The 17641-nt window shown below is 40.0% G+C and overlaps 1 protein-coding gene across 1 annotated transcript; it reads right to left on the reverse strand.

Moving 5' to 3' along the window:
• Positions 1-92: 92 nt before the first annotated feature.
• On the reverse strand, positions 93-12530 carry IRAK1BP1 (interleukin 1 receptor associated kinase 1 binding protein 1). Its single transcript, XM_039730033.1, has 4 exons — positions 12243-12530; positions 5690-5755; positions 1588-1718; positions 93-590 (listed from the first exon to the last, which is right to left on the reverse strand). Exons 1-4 carry the CDS (start codon positions 12507-12509, stop codon positions 320-322), a joined length of 735 nt encoding a protein of 244 aa, XP_039585967.1. The 5' UTR covers positions 12510-12530; the 3' UTR covers positions 93-319.
• Between the last annotated feature and the right edge of the window lie 5111 nt (positions 12531-17641).

The following is a 17641-nucleotide window of genomic DNA, read 5'->3' on the forward strand; positions in this document are numbered from 1 at the left end:
GTCAGAAGCAAACACAATACATGTTCAGTTTGTCATGACTCAGCAATGGGGATTAACTTCCTTCCAGTTTTGGGAGGAAAGGTAAGTGCAGTTTCAGATATAGCACAGTTTCAGCCAGGTCTGCCAAATGTTTGGCACATCAAATATCTTGCTGTTTTACAGGAAAAAAAGAAAAAAATCAGTTGTGAACTGTACTTTCAGAATTAACTGTAACCTTAATTTTAGGGGATAGACTTACCACAAGAATGAAGTAAAAAAACCATCAAAAACCACAAGAAAGCATAAAAATTTTATTAAGATGTGTAGGATTTCAAGGTTTCTAGGGCAACTTGTTTCTCCTGTTTTCTTTTCCCTTTATCTCAAACACAGCAAACACTCTACAAGAAGCATAAGCAGTAGCATTCTGGATTCTTTCTTGCAGAGTCTGTGAATCAGCAGAGAATGACAGGTGACTGTCTATGTGGCCTCCCCATTCTTTTGTTTCCTCTTCTTTTATCAATAAAGGCTTTCCCAATGCCTGGCCAAACAGTCGACAGACTTCCTGGGCTTTCCGGCGCGTGTTTCCAACGGCAGTGACACACACTTGGCGGCTGAGAGGTGGAAGCAGCAGCACAATAACAAGCAGGTTCAACTGATGTACCAGTGTTCCTGCCAAGCCTTTTGTTTTTAACGTCGCGGGTTTTGTAACTGCAGAGATGCTAAGGCACATCACCTTTCCCCAGCTTCTGAGCCACAGCTTGGGTATTGAGGGGACAGTGTGTGGAGCAAATGTCAGCATCCTCACTAATTCCGATGAGATCAAGCATTTCTAACACCTGCATGCTGCAGGCATCCACGCTGAGTTCAACCCTTGCTCCAGGCATTTCAGTGGCTCAGCTGCAAGGTATATTAGCACCTGCTTAACGTCACTGGCCATGTTTCCTGATCTCCTGTAGATACCTCTGACATTCAACTTTTGGCATCTCTGGAACCTTTAACAGCAGCTAATTAAGCTTGCTGCTTGGACCAGGCAGTTCTTTTCTCACAAGAGGCAAAACCCCAACCAAGACTAAACTTCCTTCTGTCCCTCCCACTTAGTGAGAGAAGACTGGACTGTGAATAGTCAATGCTGAAAACAGATCAAGATTGTGAGCTTCAGGGCAGCATGTTTTGATGCTGAGAAGTGCTACACATGGTTCTTTCCAGATCATGCCAGCTAACAGTAATGGGAATTGGCAAAGGTACTTGAAATTATCAACACCTGGTAACACACTTGCACCCTCCTCATGAATAAATACAAATGAAATCTATGCATGATGATGTAATCAAAGCCAAATTCTGTTGACCTAAGATTCACAGCAGATTATACTCCAGTGAAAATCAGTGGGAAAATAATTTTTATTACATTCTGCTTTTGCACAGGGACAAGAACAAATTCCATCTTCTAGGCTGAACAGCATTAATTTATAAGTTATACTTAAATACTGAAATCTCTAACATAAATATTAATAGGTGTGAAGGAAACTACTTGCTCCCATTGCAAACAGCATAAATTATGTATTCATATTAACTGAGGCTGTAAGATTTTTGGTGTGTGAGAGGACTTACCGAAGTGTGTCTATGGCTTCAGGGGTATGGTAGAAATGAGGTGGATTGATGGTAACAGAGGTTCCTAGCTTTTCAATGAGTAGATTGCAAACATTCTGCATTTTTCCAAAATCACTGAATATGATACAGACCTGGGAGTGAGTGAACAGACATCACATGAGTAATATCTTCATTTTCCACTATTACTCAACACTTTTATTTAAATCAGTATAAGGCCAGACATCTACAAGGTAATTAAACATACTAGTGCTGTATACAACTCCAACATTTATGAACTTATAAGACTTTTATATAGCCCTAGAGACTAGCATTAGGTTTGCAACAGAAAGAAGTAAATGCTTTAAAACTGAGGATTAAGAAATCCATTCCTCAGGAAATACAGAATTCTTGGTATGCAGACAATCTGAAGAATGAACGTGCTCTGGTGCACATGACTAGATGCATCCTGGTTTGTCCCTTCTTAGATTGCTAGATATTAATTATGCAGAAGCTCATACAAAATGATGTGGAAAACATTGCACACGAAGGAAAAATACATTTTAATTCCAAGCATTAGATTAAAGAAACCGCAGCTATGAGGTTAAGTTAAGCCACGCCCAGTTCAGCTTGCAGTGGGCTCTAAATCCTGTACTGTCTGAACAGACTCACTGCAGTGCTGAGAGGGAACTGGGCACTTCAGACTTAAAAACAATTTAAACACCTAACAGTCTCTGGCTTTAAGAAGCATTAAATGAAGATACACTAGAAAGTCAGGTCCTTCCCAAATGCTATGAAACAGCAATCACTATCAGCCCTGGATCCAGAGCCCAACAGTTTTCCTGGTGGAAAGTCCAGCCAGGCAGCAACTTTCCAGGCAGAAGCCAGTTTTTCTCTGTGGCAAAGCACAGCTGCCAGGACTGAAGCAATGACACTGAGCTGATACAGCATTGAGGAATCAGAAATCCTGGATCCGTAACATTTTTTTTTTTAAACTAAAACCTCATCTTCTCTTCCAGTACAGCACTCTGACCATGAGTCAGGTTCACCTTCTTTCTTATCCCCAGCTCCATTCTTTTTGCATACTAATACAGCTTCCACAGGAGTGGAAGAAAAAACCTGCAGTAAAGAAAATTCTACTGCCACCACCTGGGACATAGAGTTGCCCCCATGGCTGCTGCAGTCTATGTGACTGCAAGTCACAGTGAAGGGATATGACACAGAAATCCCAGTTACAGCATGTCAGTGGCACTGCAGCAGCTTCCTGTGTGCATACCAGAGATTTACCTTGTGCAGAATGAGGTAATTCAAGGAAGCTGAATCTCTCAGTGAGTGAGGAGGGAGCTACTTCATATGCAGAGTAAGGTAAAAAGTAATTAAGGCTCCCATCTTGTTACCCTTGATAGCCTTTTGGTGCAGTACCTGAACCTTACCCTGCCTTAGATCCTTGCACTGGTTCAGTGGCTCTGAAAGGTGCAGTGTCAATTGAACACAGACTGAAGATGAGGCTACACCTACAGTTTTTTCTTCAGTGGGAGTTTTTGCCATACATATAAAAAGCCTACATCCCCCTGTGATGTTTTGCCAGGAAACTGTCATAGCTGTATTTTGTGGAAAGTCTCACTATGAAGACTGTCATAGTGTTTTCCAGATTGCCATCAGTATTTACAAGATTTATTCCTTCTAGGAGATGAAACAAAAAAATGATGAAACAAAAGAACTATTGGTCTTAAGCAGGAAATAAATTATCAGGCTGGGGCACTTTCTATGAGGACTGTCATAGTGTTTTCCAGATTGCCATCAGTATTTACAAGACTTATTCCTTCTAGGAGATGAAAAAAAAAAGATGAAACAAAAGAACTATGGGTCTTAAGCTGGAGATAAATTGATCAGGCTGGGGCACTTCTGGGCACTCAGGAACTTTACTGTTAAACAAAAAGCATTTGATCAAGTACCCTCAAGAGCAGAAAACAACTGAGCAATAGCTGATTTTGCTGTCCCCCCCCCCCAAAAAAAAAATCACAATTTTCATTTAAAGCTACATCTAATGCATTCCACTTACAATTACAGAGAATACTTCAACATTAAAATGCAAATAACTGTTTTAACTTCATCAATTATTAAGGTTAAAAAGTGTGAAAAAGTAACATGAAGCTATGCAAAACTATTAGAGACATTCCAAGGTTTGGATAAGGCTGCAAATGACAAGAAGTTATGGTTTATAAGGAGGCAAGTGTATTAAGAAATGCACAAAACCAACATAATCTTCCTCCCATGAGAATGTCATGCAATAAATGAACTATTATGATAAAGATATTAAGCTTTGTGATCTTATACACAACTTGATTCTTCTGCATATTTTCCTTTGTTATAGCATGAATTAAAATTATCTCCTTACAGTTGAAAGAATATCTTGAATTCTTCATTATACTTTTAAATAGCTACACGCCTGGGAATTTTTCAGTCTTCTAAAAATTCTTTACAGGAGACAAATGGTAAAGAATTTACAGAATGAAGTAAAATAGCACATCCAAGACTTTACATATAACACAGATATAATGGCAAACTTTAACAGAGAAGTGAATGGAAGTGGGTTTTAAATTCATTTATATTGTTGAAGTAGGCAAATATGCTTGTCAATGGAACCTCACTGGATTATGAAACTAAACTAATAAAACAAGGATATACATACAGGGAGAAGCAAGGAGAGACTGATCTCTGCATTAAGAGTGGCCACACTGCTACCTCAGCGTGCAGGGCAGCCAAAACAGCAGCACTGTGGCTGGATTCTTCCAGTTCCAGCCCCTGGGGTCCCAGGCAACCACAAAACTTTGCAACAGCAATTACGGCTGGTCCAAGCTGCTTACAAATCAAGAGTAAATCTAAGCAAGTAGTTTTCCACATATAATCCTTGTTGTATAAAAACTAATAGCAGAAGATGGATAATTGGTTAAGTGACCACTTAAGACTGAAGTTGTAAGCCTAAGCTTGTCTGCAGCCTAAACAATAATTCATACAATAATTAATAATAGGGTTTTATTAATTTTTAAGTACAGGTCATCTACAAAACACGGTGATTTAAGCTCTCAAGGTAGTAGGTGTCTCCATGAGGAAGATTAAGTAATTCAGAACATAACACTGATGCACACCAATTAAGTATCTTAAGACTCATTTTAAAATCCAAATTTTGTTCTCCAAATTCTCAATCATTTCTGCATTTACTGGTGTTATTTAGATGAAAATATGCCTTAAAGCAAGCAAACTAAGGAGGCTGAACCTGTTTAAGAGGACTCTAAACCACAGCTCTATAAACCAGCTATCATTTTATTGCAGGTTTCCAGGTTTACTTTGTAAGGATCTCTAAATTTGCTGGGTAGTGATTAAAGTTTTATGGTCTAAAAAATACATTAGCTGAACACACATAATTTCCCTCAGTGAATGTTTCAGCACAGCACTTATTTCCTACTATGGCATGAATGTGCAAATACATACTTCCCTTAGCAGATACTGAAGTAAATGGGATTATTCCCACAATATCTACATTTCACAGAGCACTTTTTACCTACAAAATTCTGAGCCAATTACCCAGGAAACAATTACCTTTACTTTACTTAGGCAAGCTGATGGCAGAGTTGCACAGAACAGAGCAAAATCCAGGTGCTCTGCAACTGTGACCTAAGCACAATTTGTATTTGCTCCCAGTTCAAGGAGCTAAAATAATGAAAAAAAAAATAAAAAGAAAGCTGAGCTGAAAAAAAAAAGGTTATTAACTGGGGCAGCCTCCTGAACTCACCAACTCCTTGCAAGAAGCAGAGGGTAGGAAGGGCTATACGTGAAGGAAAGTTCAGAATTGTTGGTTTGCCCATACTGCCCCAGAACCAAATATGCCAGTCTGTAGCATCAGGTAACATTTGAAAAGCACACATTCACCTGAGAAGAAAACAGTTCTGCACACAACACAAGACTGCAGCTGAATTCTGCTATAAACTGCAGTCCTTAAGTAGTTTTTTTGGACTATGCTGCTGTTATGTTCCTTGGTCTGAGAAAAGATAGTCTGCAAATTTTTATAGGTCCTTGACACACTTTTTATTCTATAATTTTATTTTTGGTTAGGTTGAATACATACCTCTGCTTCCATTTGGTAAGTATTTTCTACTCTACTAAAATCTTCTGTTACAGTCATATTTTCTTCCTAAAACAAAGTAGAGGAATATAACCTTAAAAGACAGAAATTAAGCATCTGCTGTATGTACATGGTGTCCTATAAAACCTGAACTGTTTTGGCATATTACTTATGATTTTGCAACAGAAATTTTGAATTTTCCATGCAAGTATCTTCAGTTAAAAACAAGCACGATGTTAGAGATTTCTTGAATTTTTCCAAGTCAATTATACAGTAGCTCTATAATGTGATTTTGCTGCTATTCCTTTGAAGAGAACAATTAGGTCATAAAAGTGGCTGCTAGGTAGAAGCTGTGTGTATTAGTGTGTAACTGTAAATTCACCTGGTACAAGAAATCTAGAAGCTTCAATTGCTTTTAGAAAGTTAGTATGTGAGAAGTGCTTTTTAGGCCCCTATTTTAAGATATTTTAGCAGCAGCAGTAGCAGCAGCTTGTATCAAGGTCATATGAACAAAGATTGAACAGCTATTATTCTGGCATAATGGTAACCCTTGAAAGAGGCTGTTCCACCAGTGATGCCTCGGCATCAACAGCAGCTACATTGGTCAACATAATGGCTGCACAGAGCACTGGCAAATCCTGTAGGACACATAAATAAGATACTGAACTCAGGAAGATACAGAATAACTGCAGTTACATGTGCATATTTGACCAGCTTGCTGCTGGTCTAACAGTCACATATCTTTCACCCACTTTGCTCTGCAGTAAACACTTTGAACGAACAATTTATTATGAAATTACTCTAACATAGCAAAAAAAAGCACAGCCTACAGTTTAACTGCAGCTTTGTGTGTAACACCCATGAACTGTAGTAAAGCAGATACCCAGCCTTCCAATTACTAAAGAAGTTTTATTTACTAGATTTATTTGCATAGGAAATATTTGCCTTCAATGTTGACATTCAAAAGATGCTTTGTGCCGGAGTATTTCCTACAGACGCTCAAGTCTTCAAGTTTATCATGTAGCATGCATAAGTTTATGCAAATGTTATTAACTATGAGAAGCATTCTCCTTTTAAAGTATTATATGGTTTTATTACCATTGAACAAAAGTCTACAAAAAACTGAAATTTCAAAATTTGTACCATGATTGATTGGTAGTGCTCAAATTTAAGCACAACAGTCCTATTTTTAGATATTTTCAGAAAGTCTCTTCTAGTTAGGGCAAGGATTAGCAAGGGCCAGTAGCCCATAAAAGCTGTATTTTTTCTTTTATGTGGCTAGCTGGGATTTGCTAAAGAGTGATCAAGACAGTCTAGCAACAACAGCTCATTTAATTTACAGGATGGAGTAAATCTTACTATTTATGGTAGAATTCAATTACAATTGCCAAGAGAGATTTTCCCCCAGAGGTTTCATGTATCTTATAGAAATTACCACCCAGAAAACACAAACTACTAGAACTCGTATCTTACAGAAATAGCTGCGCTGTAACACAATTGTAAACATAGAAAAAATGCATTTGCTTTCCCCTGTCCCCTCTCCTCAATCCTTTTTTAAAAACAGGTTCTCTTTCCTGCTGAGAGATCCAAGCCTTGGAATTTGGCTGTGCCCTCCCAAAGTTCCTGTGTACTTAAGGACACTGCCATCCCGTGGCACCGAGTGCTATGGCAAGATCAATATGCTATGGAGTGAAAGATAATTTTGCACCATGTATTACAAAATTTCCTTCACAGCTAATTTTAATCCCACCAAATTTGACAGTAGCTGTATGTGCTACTGAAGATAAATAGAAGAAATAATTGCTGAAGTCATAACAAGGTGGCCTTCTGTGATACATTTTCTGTTAGATACTTCGCTTCTGTTTCCGACTGTGCTCACACAAAGATATGGAAAAGACAGGTAGGAGACAACAGAATTTTAAATTGAAATCAAGACTGAGACTACTTCAAAAGCAAAAATTTTTCTTCCCTACTGTTTATGTCTACTATTCATATTTTGGCTGAGGAAATACCGATTTGATTGCAATAGCCACAGAATAAATACTTTTCACTGTGACTTAGGAAAGCTGCACTTCAGGTGTTCTGGACATATGGAATAACTTTCTCCACTTTCTAAATCTGTGGGCCAAGAATCACAGAAAATAATTAAACCAATATAACAATACTGATATCTCAATCACCCCAGAAGCCATTGAACAACTCTTAACAGAATCACACCTGTGAATTCTGCTTATAAAGCTTAATTTTTATGTGGCATGACATCACTGCTTCAGGCACTCTAAAATAAAAATGAAAAAGATAGACAGTCAATATCCCATTGAGCATGTCAAGTCTAGAAATTGCTTTGCTTTATATTTTCACTGTTTTCAACTGAACACAACCTTTTATAGCCCCTCCTCCTACCTGCTACTTCTGAACAATGTCATAGTCACAGGACCATCGTGCCCACCCTCATGACACTGGCTGGTTATAGGAATTACTGCTCTTTTCCCCAGAAGAGAACAGGGACAAAAATAAATGTTAGCAAAAGCACACTTCAAGGAGAGAAATATGCAACAACACACTGAGAGAACAGCCCATCTGCACATAAAATTATGTTCTGCTCCTGGCTAATGACTTAACAAAACTATGAGACCTTTTCTGACACACAAGCCAAGCCTGAGCAAGGCAAAGTGTTTACAGTTTGGAACGTATGCCTGTTGGTTAATGTATGCTGATATGTGTAACTGTAAATAAAAAATACCTGCAGACACTTGAAAATGTCTCTTGCAGTCTACTTGCACATTTGAACTGATATATCCAGTATAACTTCACATTATCAAAAATAAAGCTATCTGAACAATCAAAAGAGTTAGTTTCTTTCATCTGATCATGGCATTTTTGTTCTTGGCACTATGAAAATGGTTAATGAGAGTGTTCATGTACGCTCCTGTCTCCTGACAGTCATCCACAGTGCCTCCAGATAGTTCAGGATGTTGAGCACCTTCTGGGATTGGGTAGCTGTGCTCCAGCCTCTCACCCCCACACTCTGTCTGGTCTATTTGGCATGAGATGACAGAATGATACCCCAAAAAACAATGGTGAAAAAGTTTCTGCTGAATGAAGAAGAAATAACGGAAGTATATGTAACAGTTATTACAAGAAAGACAAAAAGCAGATTTGTACTCAGCAAATGCAGGGTACTCTGGAGATATTTCTTTAAATATGTGGTAATATAAAAAAGGTGATGCCTTACACAGGTTTTTACCTTCAGTCAGGGATAAACTGACATTGGAAGATTTTGCAACTAAGTGAGCAAATTTTAAAACCTTTTTTAACTGATTGTATGGATGTACATCCATAACTGTGACTCCTGAATAAGTTTGAAATATGAAGAATATTGCACATAAATCCAAGGGAGGTATCCCAGTTCAGACAATCTCTAACCCAGAGCCTACCAGATATATTTTGCTAGATGGTTTGCTTTGTTCTGTAACACTCTGACAGGTACAACAAATATTATCACTGCTATTTTAAACAAGGTGCCAATGCCAACAGTTAGATAGAGCCATTAAAGAAAGCAAGTGTCATCTCCACACCACTCCCCAAATAAATCACAGCTGGAAAATATAAAATCTGTTTGCTTCTAGAGAAAGAGAAGAAAATGTTACTTTTGAGCAGCTGGGCTGATTAAGGGAGATTGCTTTGAAGGCCGCAGGGAAAGTAAAATCAATGGGGAAACCACATTCTGTGCTCTGAAGTGCTGCATATACTTACAGCACTCTATAAATAAATGCCACTATGTGCATCTATTTCTGATTAAAATCCTGTGTAAATGTATATGGAAATCAGGTGCTGCCCCCAGGCCTCCTGAGAAGCTGCTAATGCAAGCTCCTGCTGCTGCAAAGGTTATGCACTTCTGATCTCACAGACTTTCTACCATAGCAACAATAAGGGTTAAGAAAATTGTTCTGTGGATTAATTAAAAATAAATATATAGCATAGTTAGATGATTTCTAAAGAGGCCTTAGATAGGCTTGCAACAACTAGAACCATATGGAGACTGTGAAGAGAGATTAATTTTACAGTTGTCTAGAATGGTATTAGCTGCAAGTGAAGTTAGCAAATGCAGTTAAGAACAAATTGCCAGCAGTGAGAGTTGTTAGTGGAAAAGCTGCAAGGCAAATAAAAGCTCCAGTAGAGTGATTTAAAACTGGATGAAACAAAGCACTAAAAATTATACCGTGGGGAACTACTCTGAAAAAAAAATAACTTCATGTTGTTTTTCTCAGAGTTCCCTAGAGCTAACACTTTGCTAACACTGAGAAACACACAACTCAAGCAGCATTTCACAGTCTCTCAACTAAGTGGAAAGAACATTTCCATTCTCCAACACATAGCATCTTAAGAGAAAAAGATTACTGTGAAATTATTGTAACTATAATAAGACACCGAATACTCTCACACTGTAAAAACAGCCCACTCTCCACCCTGCTTGCCTGCTCACATTACTTTTCTGAACTTGACTGTTATAAACCCAAATAAAATCATTTGTTTGTCCAAGTTGTACATCAGTTTGCAATCCCTTTTTCTAGCCTGGAGTGGTGCACACAGCCCCTCTAAAGCACCCTCACCTATTTAACACCCTGGCTACTCTTGTGTGCCAGCCACTACATGTTGGATGCTCCTTGCTGTCCCAATTCAATCAGTATCAAGTCAAAACTGGAAGTCAGTTTTCAGATTCACTGTAGGGTAAATATCTGCAACTTTTTTAATATAGCCACGCTCTGAAGAACTATTTAATTACAGTCAGGACAAAAATGCCCCATAATCTGACAGCTCACCATGGTGGTGGATACAAAGGTCAACATTTTCTCTACTAATAATAATGAATGCATGCTGAATTGCTTTGTCCACTCCCATTCCTCTTAAAATCCACCACTCTAAACTACTGTTAACTAACTTAACAGACACTGAAGGCATTTAACCTGTAATCCCTTTCAAAACTGCACCAGTTTTGGCTGAACGAGTCATCCTGTTGGCAATGGCACCCAGGACAAATGCTGCTGTGACAGACAGGCACCCAGCCATGATCAATACCTTGCCTAAAGCAGCCTCCATGTCCCCTTGTCATCTAGTCCCAGAGCTGCAATATGAGCTTTTTCAGGGGCTAAGTGGTCTTCTTTACTGCCTTCTTTATTCCTGAACAATTTGTATAGATGCTACAGCAACAGCATAACAGTTAAAAAAACCCCATGGAATCCTATTTTGTTTGGGAAGTGAAAAGCTGGTGCCAGTACTTATCTTCAAACGCATGCAGCACCTGAAATGTGGGCATGCAATTTCACTGTGGGCACATCACTGTTTAGGGTGAGTAACTTGCTCTCTTACTTTGCATTTACTAACTCTGGCCTGCACTGTAACATCACACAGTATCAGGAAACCCTTCTGCAATTCTTTTTTACTCCACTGAATAATATGGTGTTAATAGCAAACTCTATAATCTCCCTTTTCCCCCAGCTTAACTGTGAATACACTCAAAAGGCACAAACCTCCTAGGGAACTTCAGTAAGAAGTAACTTTTGAAAACAAATGCTTATTCCATAAAAGACCAGGTTCTTTCTGTTTTTAAGAGCCCTGTGTGTGGAACACTGTCCAAAACTCTTTTGCGAAATCCAAAAGCATCATCAGCACAATTGTTAGGACAAATATCACCCTTATGGAGCATTTACTGTTTGGACACAGCTTTAAAGGTAAGTCTATGCTTTTTTCATTGCTGCAAAATTACTTCCAGAGGCTAAAATACTCATTGTGGTAAAGGAACTTTCTGGGTCCAAAGGGCTTCTGTCACTTCTGGAGACTCCAGAACTTTTCTGAGCAACCCAAGCTATCTTGATCATACCCCATGTTTTCCACACTCTCTACTTAAGTAGAACAAGAAAGAGAGAGAGGAAAGAGCTCTGTATGTATTTGCTGCTAAGCTCTGGTAATCACAGTGACTCTGACACACACAGGTACAGGTCATGCTGCTGTGTACAACTTCATCGGTTTCACCCGCATGCACGGGCGAATACTGTATTACACGAACAAATCACAGAATGAAGTTGGAAAAGACCTCTGGTATGACAGAGTGCACCCTTAGACCGAAAACCACTATGCCAACGAGACCATGGCACTGGGAGCCACGTCCAGCCTTTCCTTAAACGCCTCCAGGGCGGCGATTCCACCACCGTGGGCGTCCAAGCAGGATGGCTTCCACATGCTTAACAAGCAACCTGTTGGAAAGCCCGGGTAGCGACATTCCACCTTTTCCTGCCTGCAGCCTTCCAAAGAGCGGCAGGCTTTCCCAGCGGTTCCCGAGGCACCGAGACCTCCAAACCCGTCACTCCCCTGCTTCCCGCCGGCACCAAGGCCCTCAGGGCCGCTCCGGCGGGAATGCACCGCACCCCGCCGGCTGCCGAGCGGGACCGGGAACTGCCCCGGGAACCGGGAACTGCCCCGCCTGCTGCCCCCCCCCCCTGCCCCGCCGTGCCCCTGGGGACGCCCCGGCGCCTCAGCAGCGGGCCCGTGAGCTCACCGGGACGCCGTGCAGGCGGGCGCTGTGGGCGATGTACTGCAGCCGGCGGGACACGCTGCTCCGCGCCGCCACGGCCGCCTCCTTGCGGCTGCCGAGCCGCAGCGACACCCGCGCCCGGTCCGGGCGGGCGCTGAGCTCCGCGCTGCCGCTCACATGCACCTCCCGCCCGGGCAGCGCCGCAGGCTCGACGCGTCCCTCCGGGGCCGGGGACGGGGCCAGGTCGAGCTCGGCGAAGACGCGTGAGGGGGGCGGCGCGGGCGGCGCCATGGCCGTGGCTATGGCGGCCCCTCACGGCACCATGGCAACCCCGGGGCGCCACGTCACAGCGCCGCCCGCTCCCGTCGGCGACCGCCTCGTCACGGCGTCGTTAGGGGTGGAAAAGACCTCTGGGATTATCGAGTGCGACCTATGACCGGACACCACCATGCGAATTAAACCATGGCACAGAGTGGCACGTCCAGTCTTTCCTAAACCTCCCGGGACGGTGACTCCCACATCTCCCTGAACATTCCTTTCTGGTTTATAATCACTCTTTCTGTGAAGAAATTCTTCCTAATGTCCAACCTAAACCTCATTGGTGCAGTTTAAGAGTATATCTTCCTATCCTGTCGCTGGTTGCCTGGGAAGTCCCTCCGCTCCTCACGGAGGGGGCGCTGCCGTGGCAGTGTCCGAGGGTGGTACCCCGACATGAAAGTGACTAAGCACACGACAAAGGACAAGGTTCATGGCCGGGCCCAAACAGGGGCAGCCACAGCAGGTTGCCTAGGTCCATGTGCCGTTGCATTTTTAATATTTCAAAAGATGGAGACTCCAGAACCTCTCTGAGCAACCCAAGTCAGCGTTTGACCATACTCGGAGTAAAAATGTTTTATGTTCACCTGGAGTGTCATGTGTTTTAATGTCTGTTCACTGTGTCCTGTCACAGGGCAACACAGAAGGCAGCCTGGCTTCCATGTCTTCCATCCATTGGACATCTAAATATAGACTGATGAGATCTCCCTGATCTTTTTCTAGGCTGTGGTTCCAGCTCTGTCAGCCCTTCCTCCTAAGAGAGATGCTCCAGTCCCTTCATCATGTTCACAGCCTTTTGTTGCACTTCCTTCATTATGTTCGTATCTTCCTTGTGTTGGGGAATCCAGGCAACACTCCAGGGGTGCCTCACTAGTGCTGAGCAAAGCGGAAGGATCCTTGACCTGCTGGAAATGCTTCCCCCAATGCACCCCAGAATGCAGCTGGCCTACTTTGCCATGGGGTCCATGATCCACCTGTTGTCCTTTTCTGCTTTCCAGCCAGTGAAGCCCCAATATGCACTGGTGCACAGCGTTGTTCCACCCCGGCTGTAGGTTTTGGTGTTTTCCCTTGCTGAACTTCATGAGATGCTTTTCAACCCAGTTCTTCAGCTGGTCAGAGTGACAACGAAATGAGTAGCTCAGTGATTAGCTCTGTATGTCTAGTCTTCTTGGTGTGAGGATTCTTGGGAAAGACTCTAGTAAACTCTTGCTGTTTACATTTGTGATACGTTGTGTTTTGATTACCTGAAATCTGTAATCTAGCACAGAGACTGGAATGGTACTTTATGTTTGTACAGGGTCTTGCAGCCTTCAGAATTCCCATTCCAAATGTTGGAAAATCTGTGTTACTGTGATAAGTCTATGTCTGATAAATATTGCTATATTCTCCTCCTAGATAAAAACATGACATGCAAAGACATCAAGATCTGATTTTAACACTCAGATGAAGATTCCTTAGAGGTGTCAGGAAGCTGAAATATTGAGGGAGTTGAAGCCCTGTCTTTTGTCCCCTTCATAAGTCTGCTTGGTTTGTGTGTGTGCACTTCATGTCTTGTCATTAGACAGCTTCTGTACAAATTTCCTTTCTTGTCATTAATATCATATATGCCTTAAAAGATGTCAGTGGCTTCTGCCTGCTTCATGACTTTTGGAGTCTTCTGCCTTTGAATCTGGTTTTCTCTCCATATTTGCTGAACACTTAAAGCTTCAAATGAAACAGATTGAACCTCTTAGGTATTCATTACGTCTGGAGATGGCACTCCATGTTTCTCAGCAGGAACAACCAGAAGTAGAGACTCCTAAAATTTTGAGTGCAGCTGACTTTGATCAAAGTTATATGACAAGATAAGGAAGAAGCTTGTAACAGAATCCAAAAATATCAGTGCCTCGTCACTTAAAATAAATCAGTTTGAGAGCTTGTATGAATAAATTCTTGGCACTGCTAACTTTAAGAAACAAAATACAAAAAGGAAAATGAGTACAGGAGGAATCATAAATGTATATTCCTCAGAAATAAATTATTTCATTAGGCAGAGAGTTAAATGCTTTTGAAAGTAGTCTGTCACATCTGTACTTACATTTTTGTTGTTTTGTTTTTGTTTAGCCAAGATGTTTGTAAAGGAATTACTTAAATATGTAATAGTATCAATCAACATACTCTTAAGTATTGAATGGTGCTTATCAAGAAATCATTATTAATGCTTTTAAAGAACTCTTGGATAATGTAATGAAGCAAAATTCTGTACTCCATTTTTTTCATGTTCAAGATAATTCTGATTTAACTATTGGGTAAAAGTGATTTGCCTTCTTATGAGACAGCCTATCTCAAACAAAACATGTTGCAGTATTTATGATACTCATAATATACACTCAATGTGTATATCTGCAGTGAAATCTCATAGGTGCTACGTACTTCAAAATTCTGTGCTGTGTGATCTTTAAATTTTGGGGAACACAGTGTGTCTCATAGAAATATTACATAAAGATATCAATTTAAGAGCTTAATTGGCTGAATCCCAGAAGATCTTTCTAAGGCCACATATCAAATTACCTGAAATGCAAACTAATCTATGGAAAAAGACCTTTCTGTGAAACAAGGTCAAATGTGAGTGAGTGGTTAGTATGCACTATAAGAACATCATGCACCAGGGATCATTTAATTACTGTAGCCACATTTTTGCTTTGCACTCTTTAAAGATACATTGCAAAGCTCAAGTTTAAGTGTGTTGAGAGTCTGTCACTCAGAATTTTAATATAGAGCCAAATCTACAGATAATAAGCTTTTCCTGACTTACATTTTGAGTAGGAGGCATCTTTGAATGTGATAGATTAACCTGTTGTTTTAGTTGGAAAATCTAATTTAATTGTGAATATCATTCTGCTAACTTATCGTTGCATTAAGAAATTGAAAACTTAACTACAGACTGTGAAGAAATAGAGATGGTGCTAAATGGTGTGTGGGATTTGGTTTTTTCCTTGGGAAACAGATGATTTTATGTTTGGATCTATTTCTGTATGGTAGCAGTGAAGTGCAACATTGCTTATGACTTTTAGCAATGGATCTGGATTTGTTTAGTGAGGTAAGACTTTTAAGGCTTGGAATGTGTTTGATGAGGAAATCTCTGTTACAGCTGCTGCCAAATGCTGCTTTTGTGAAAGGACAGTTTGCAGTAGTGATGTTGACTGATGTCTTTCTGTTGTTATGTGTCTTCTGACTTAGTGTGCTGCAAAACATTTATGACACAGGAGGCCCTGTGCCATACTTACGTATACTTGGTTATTCCTTGCAATGTTTTTATGCAAAATCAGTCTGTCACTCACTACTTACATAGCACTGACAATTGCTCTCTAGGACAAATAAATATCTCCTGTAAGCCTGGTTTGTTATCTTTCCAGAACCATATAAAACTTAAAATTGAGAAGGTAAGATCCAAACAAATGGAAAATAATCCTTCAAAATTTAAAATTATTTTAAAGAATAGAATTCTAAATTACTGAATTCTAAATTATTGAATTCTTAACGACAAACACCAAGGAGCTTTAAACTTTTACTTGAGTGTCTTTTAAGAAGAAACATGGAAGAAAAAGAGACCAACACTAGTATCTCTCTCCCTGCTGAGGTTTTATTTTCAAGATCAACATTTACTGGATAAGATGAAGCCAGTGTACAACTTAGATGATTTCTGTAAAATCTCCTATATTAAGGAAATGTGTGTCCTCAGAGGGTTTTTTTCCCCTCATGGACTAATGAGAAAAACACACTTGCCTAGGCTTGAGAGGAACATGCTATGGCTCACAGGAGTTGAGGCTGGTGAGACAGTTTTCCCTTTACAACATACAGAGGTCTACAGAGAAAGGGGAGTGCCTCCAGTCCTCTCACTTTGGCCATGCCTCCAGAATTTCTAAGGGCTGTTAATGATTTCTGTAGCTCACAGTGTCAGTCAGTGAGTCTCTGCTCTGGATGTCGCTTACTGGAAGATACTCCAGAATTTGCAGTCAGAGTAGAGGAAGTAGCTGGAAATTTTTCCAGTATTGCTGGAAAATATGAATGGATTAATCAAATTTTTATTTTACTTTAAAGAGTAGTAGTGATTTGACAAGATAATTTGCTTTGGACGTAACTCCACACAAAGCTACTGTCTCAGGCTGAGTGCAGATGCAATTTGACTTTTTGTAGTTTTAAATTGGTCCTATTAATGCAAGAAGAGATTTCTTTACTCTGCTTTTCACAGTGAACTTTAACATATAATGTTAGCAATTATCTTGTTCTATGATTGTAGTTAGCTGTTGGTGTTGATTTAATCTGCTGATTGAAAGCCCACAGTACAAAAATGTAATTACATCATTCTTGTCCATTTCTGTAAAACTGTTAAAACTGTCTCTTAACATATTTCACTAGCAACTTAATACAGTTGCTAGTGAAATCAGTTAAGAGACTGGTTGTCTTCAGTCATGACTGAATGAAGCCCTAAATCTTGGAACATACTGGTATTAATAATGCTGTCAGAGAGAAAGTTCTGTTTAAGACTAGTAGAGCTAAGATTTAAATCTGTTCTCTCTGGTAGACATCAGTGTCTCATGTTCTGTGTTCAGAAGCAGCTAAAATTTTAAAATGTCACAGCCTCTGTTCAAGGTTATGAACACTACAGAAAGGCTAAGTGACTCCTTGAAGTGGTCTTCAGCATTGCATTTGCAAGGAATTGTTCTCTGTAAGCAATAAATCTTTACCAAAAATGTATGTGTAATATTTAAAAAATAAATTATAAATAAAATCATAACTTGAAGATAGTCCTACAGAATGTAATAACTACAATGTAATTTTAAGATACTGGCTTATATTAAACTCTTCATTAAAATTTACATGCTGAATAATTTTAATACAATTTATTTAAAAATGTTTTCTGAGCTTTTGTAAGTTCTAAAGGAAACAACACATATTTTCTCCAGTCTATAATTTTATATTTTCTTAGAAGCTCACAATAACTGTAAATGAACAGACATGTATGCTTCTCATATAAAAGCACTGCTAAACATCTGGGTGTTAATTTTCCACAAATACTTTTCAGCAAGGCAATAAATCTTGATAATTTCACCACCAAGAACCTGACA

This window comes from Passer montanus, unplaced genomic scaffold (genome assembly GCF_014805655.1).
Source record: "Passer montanus isolate IOZ18808 unplaced genomic scaffold, ASM1480565v1 scaffold11, whole genome shotgun sequence".
Taxonomy (NCBI): domain Eukaryota; kingdom Metazoa; phylum Chordata; class Aves; order Passeriformes; family Passeridae; genus Passer; species Passer montanus.

Coding starts and splice junctions, on each gene's coding strand:
- IRAK1BP1 (XM_039730033.1), bottom strand. CDS start 12,509: ATGGCGCCGCCCGCGCCGCCCCCCTCACGCGTCTTCGCCGAGCTCGAC. Junction 5,756..12,242: donor CCCGCCTGCACGGCGTCCCG/GTGAGCTCACGG, acceptor ACTTTGTTTTAG/GAAGAAAATATGACTGTAAC. Junction 1,719..5,689: donor CTTACCAAATGGAAGCAGAG/GTATGTATTCAA, acceptor ACTCACTCCCAG/GTCTGTATCATATTCAGTGA.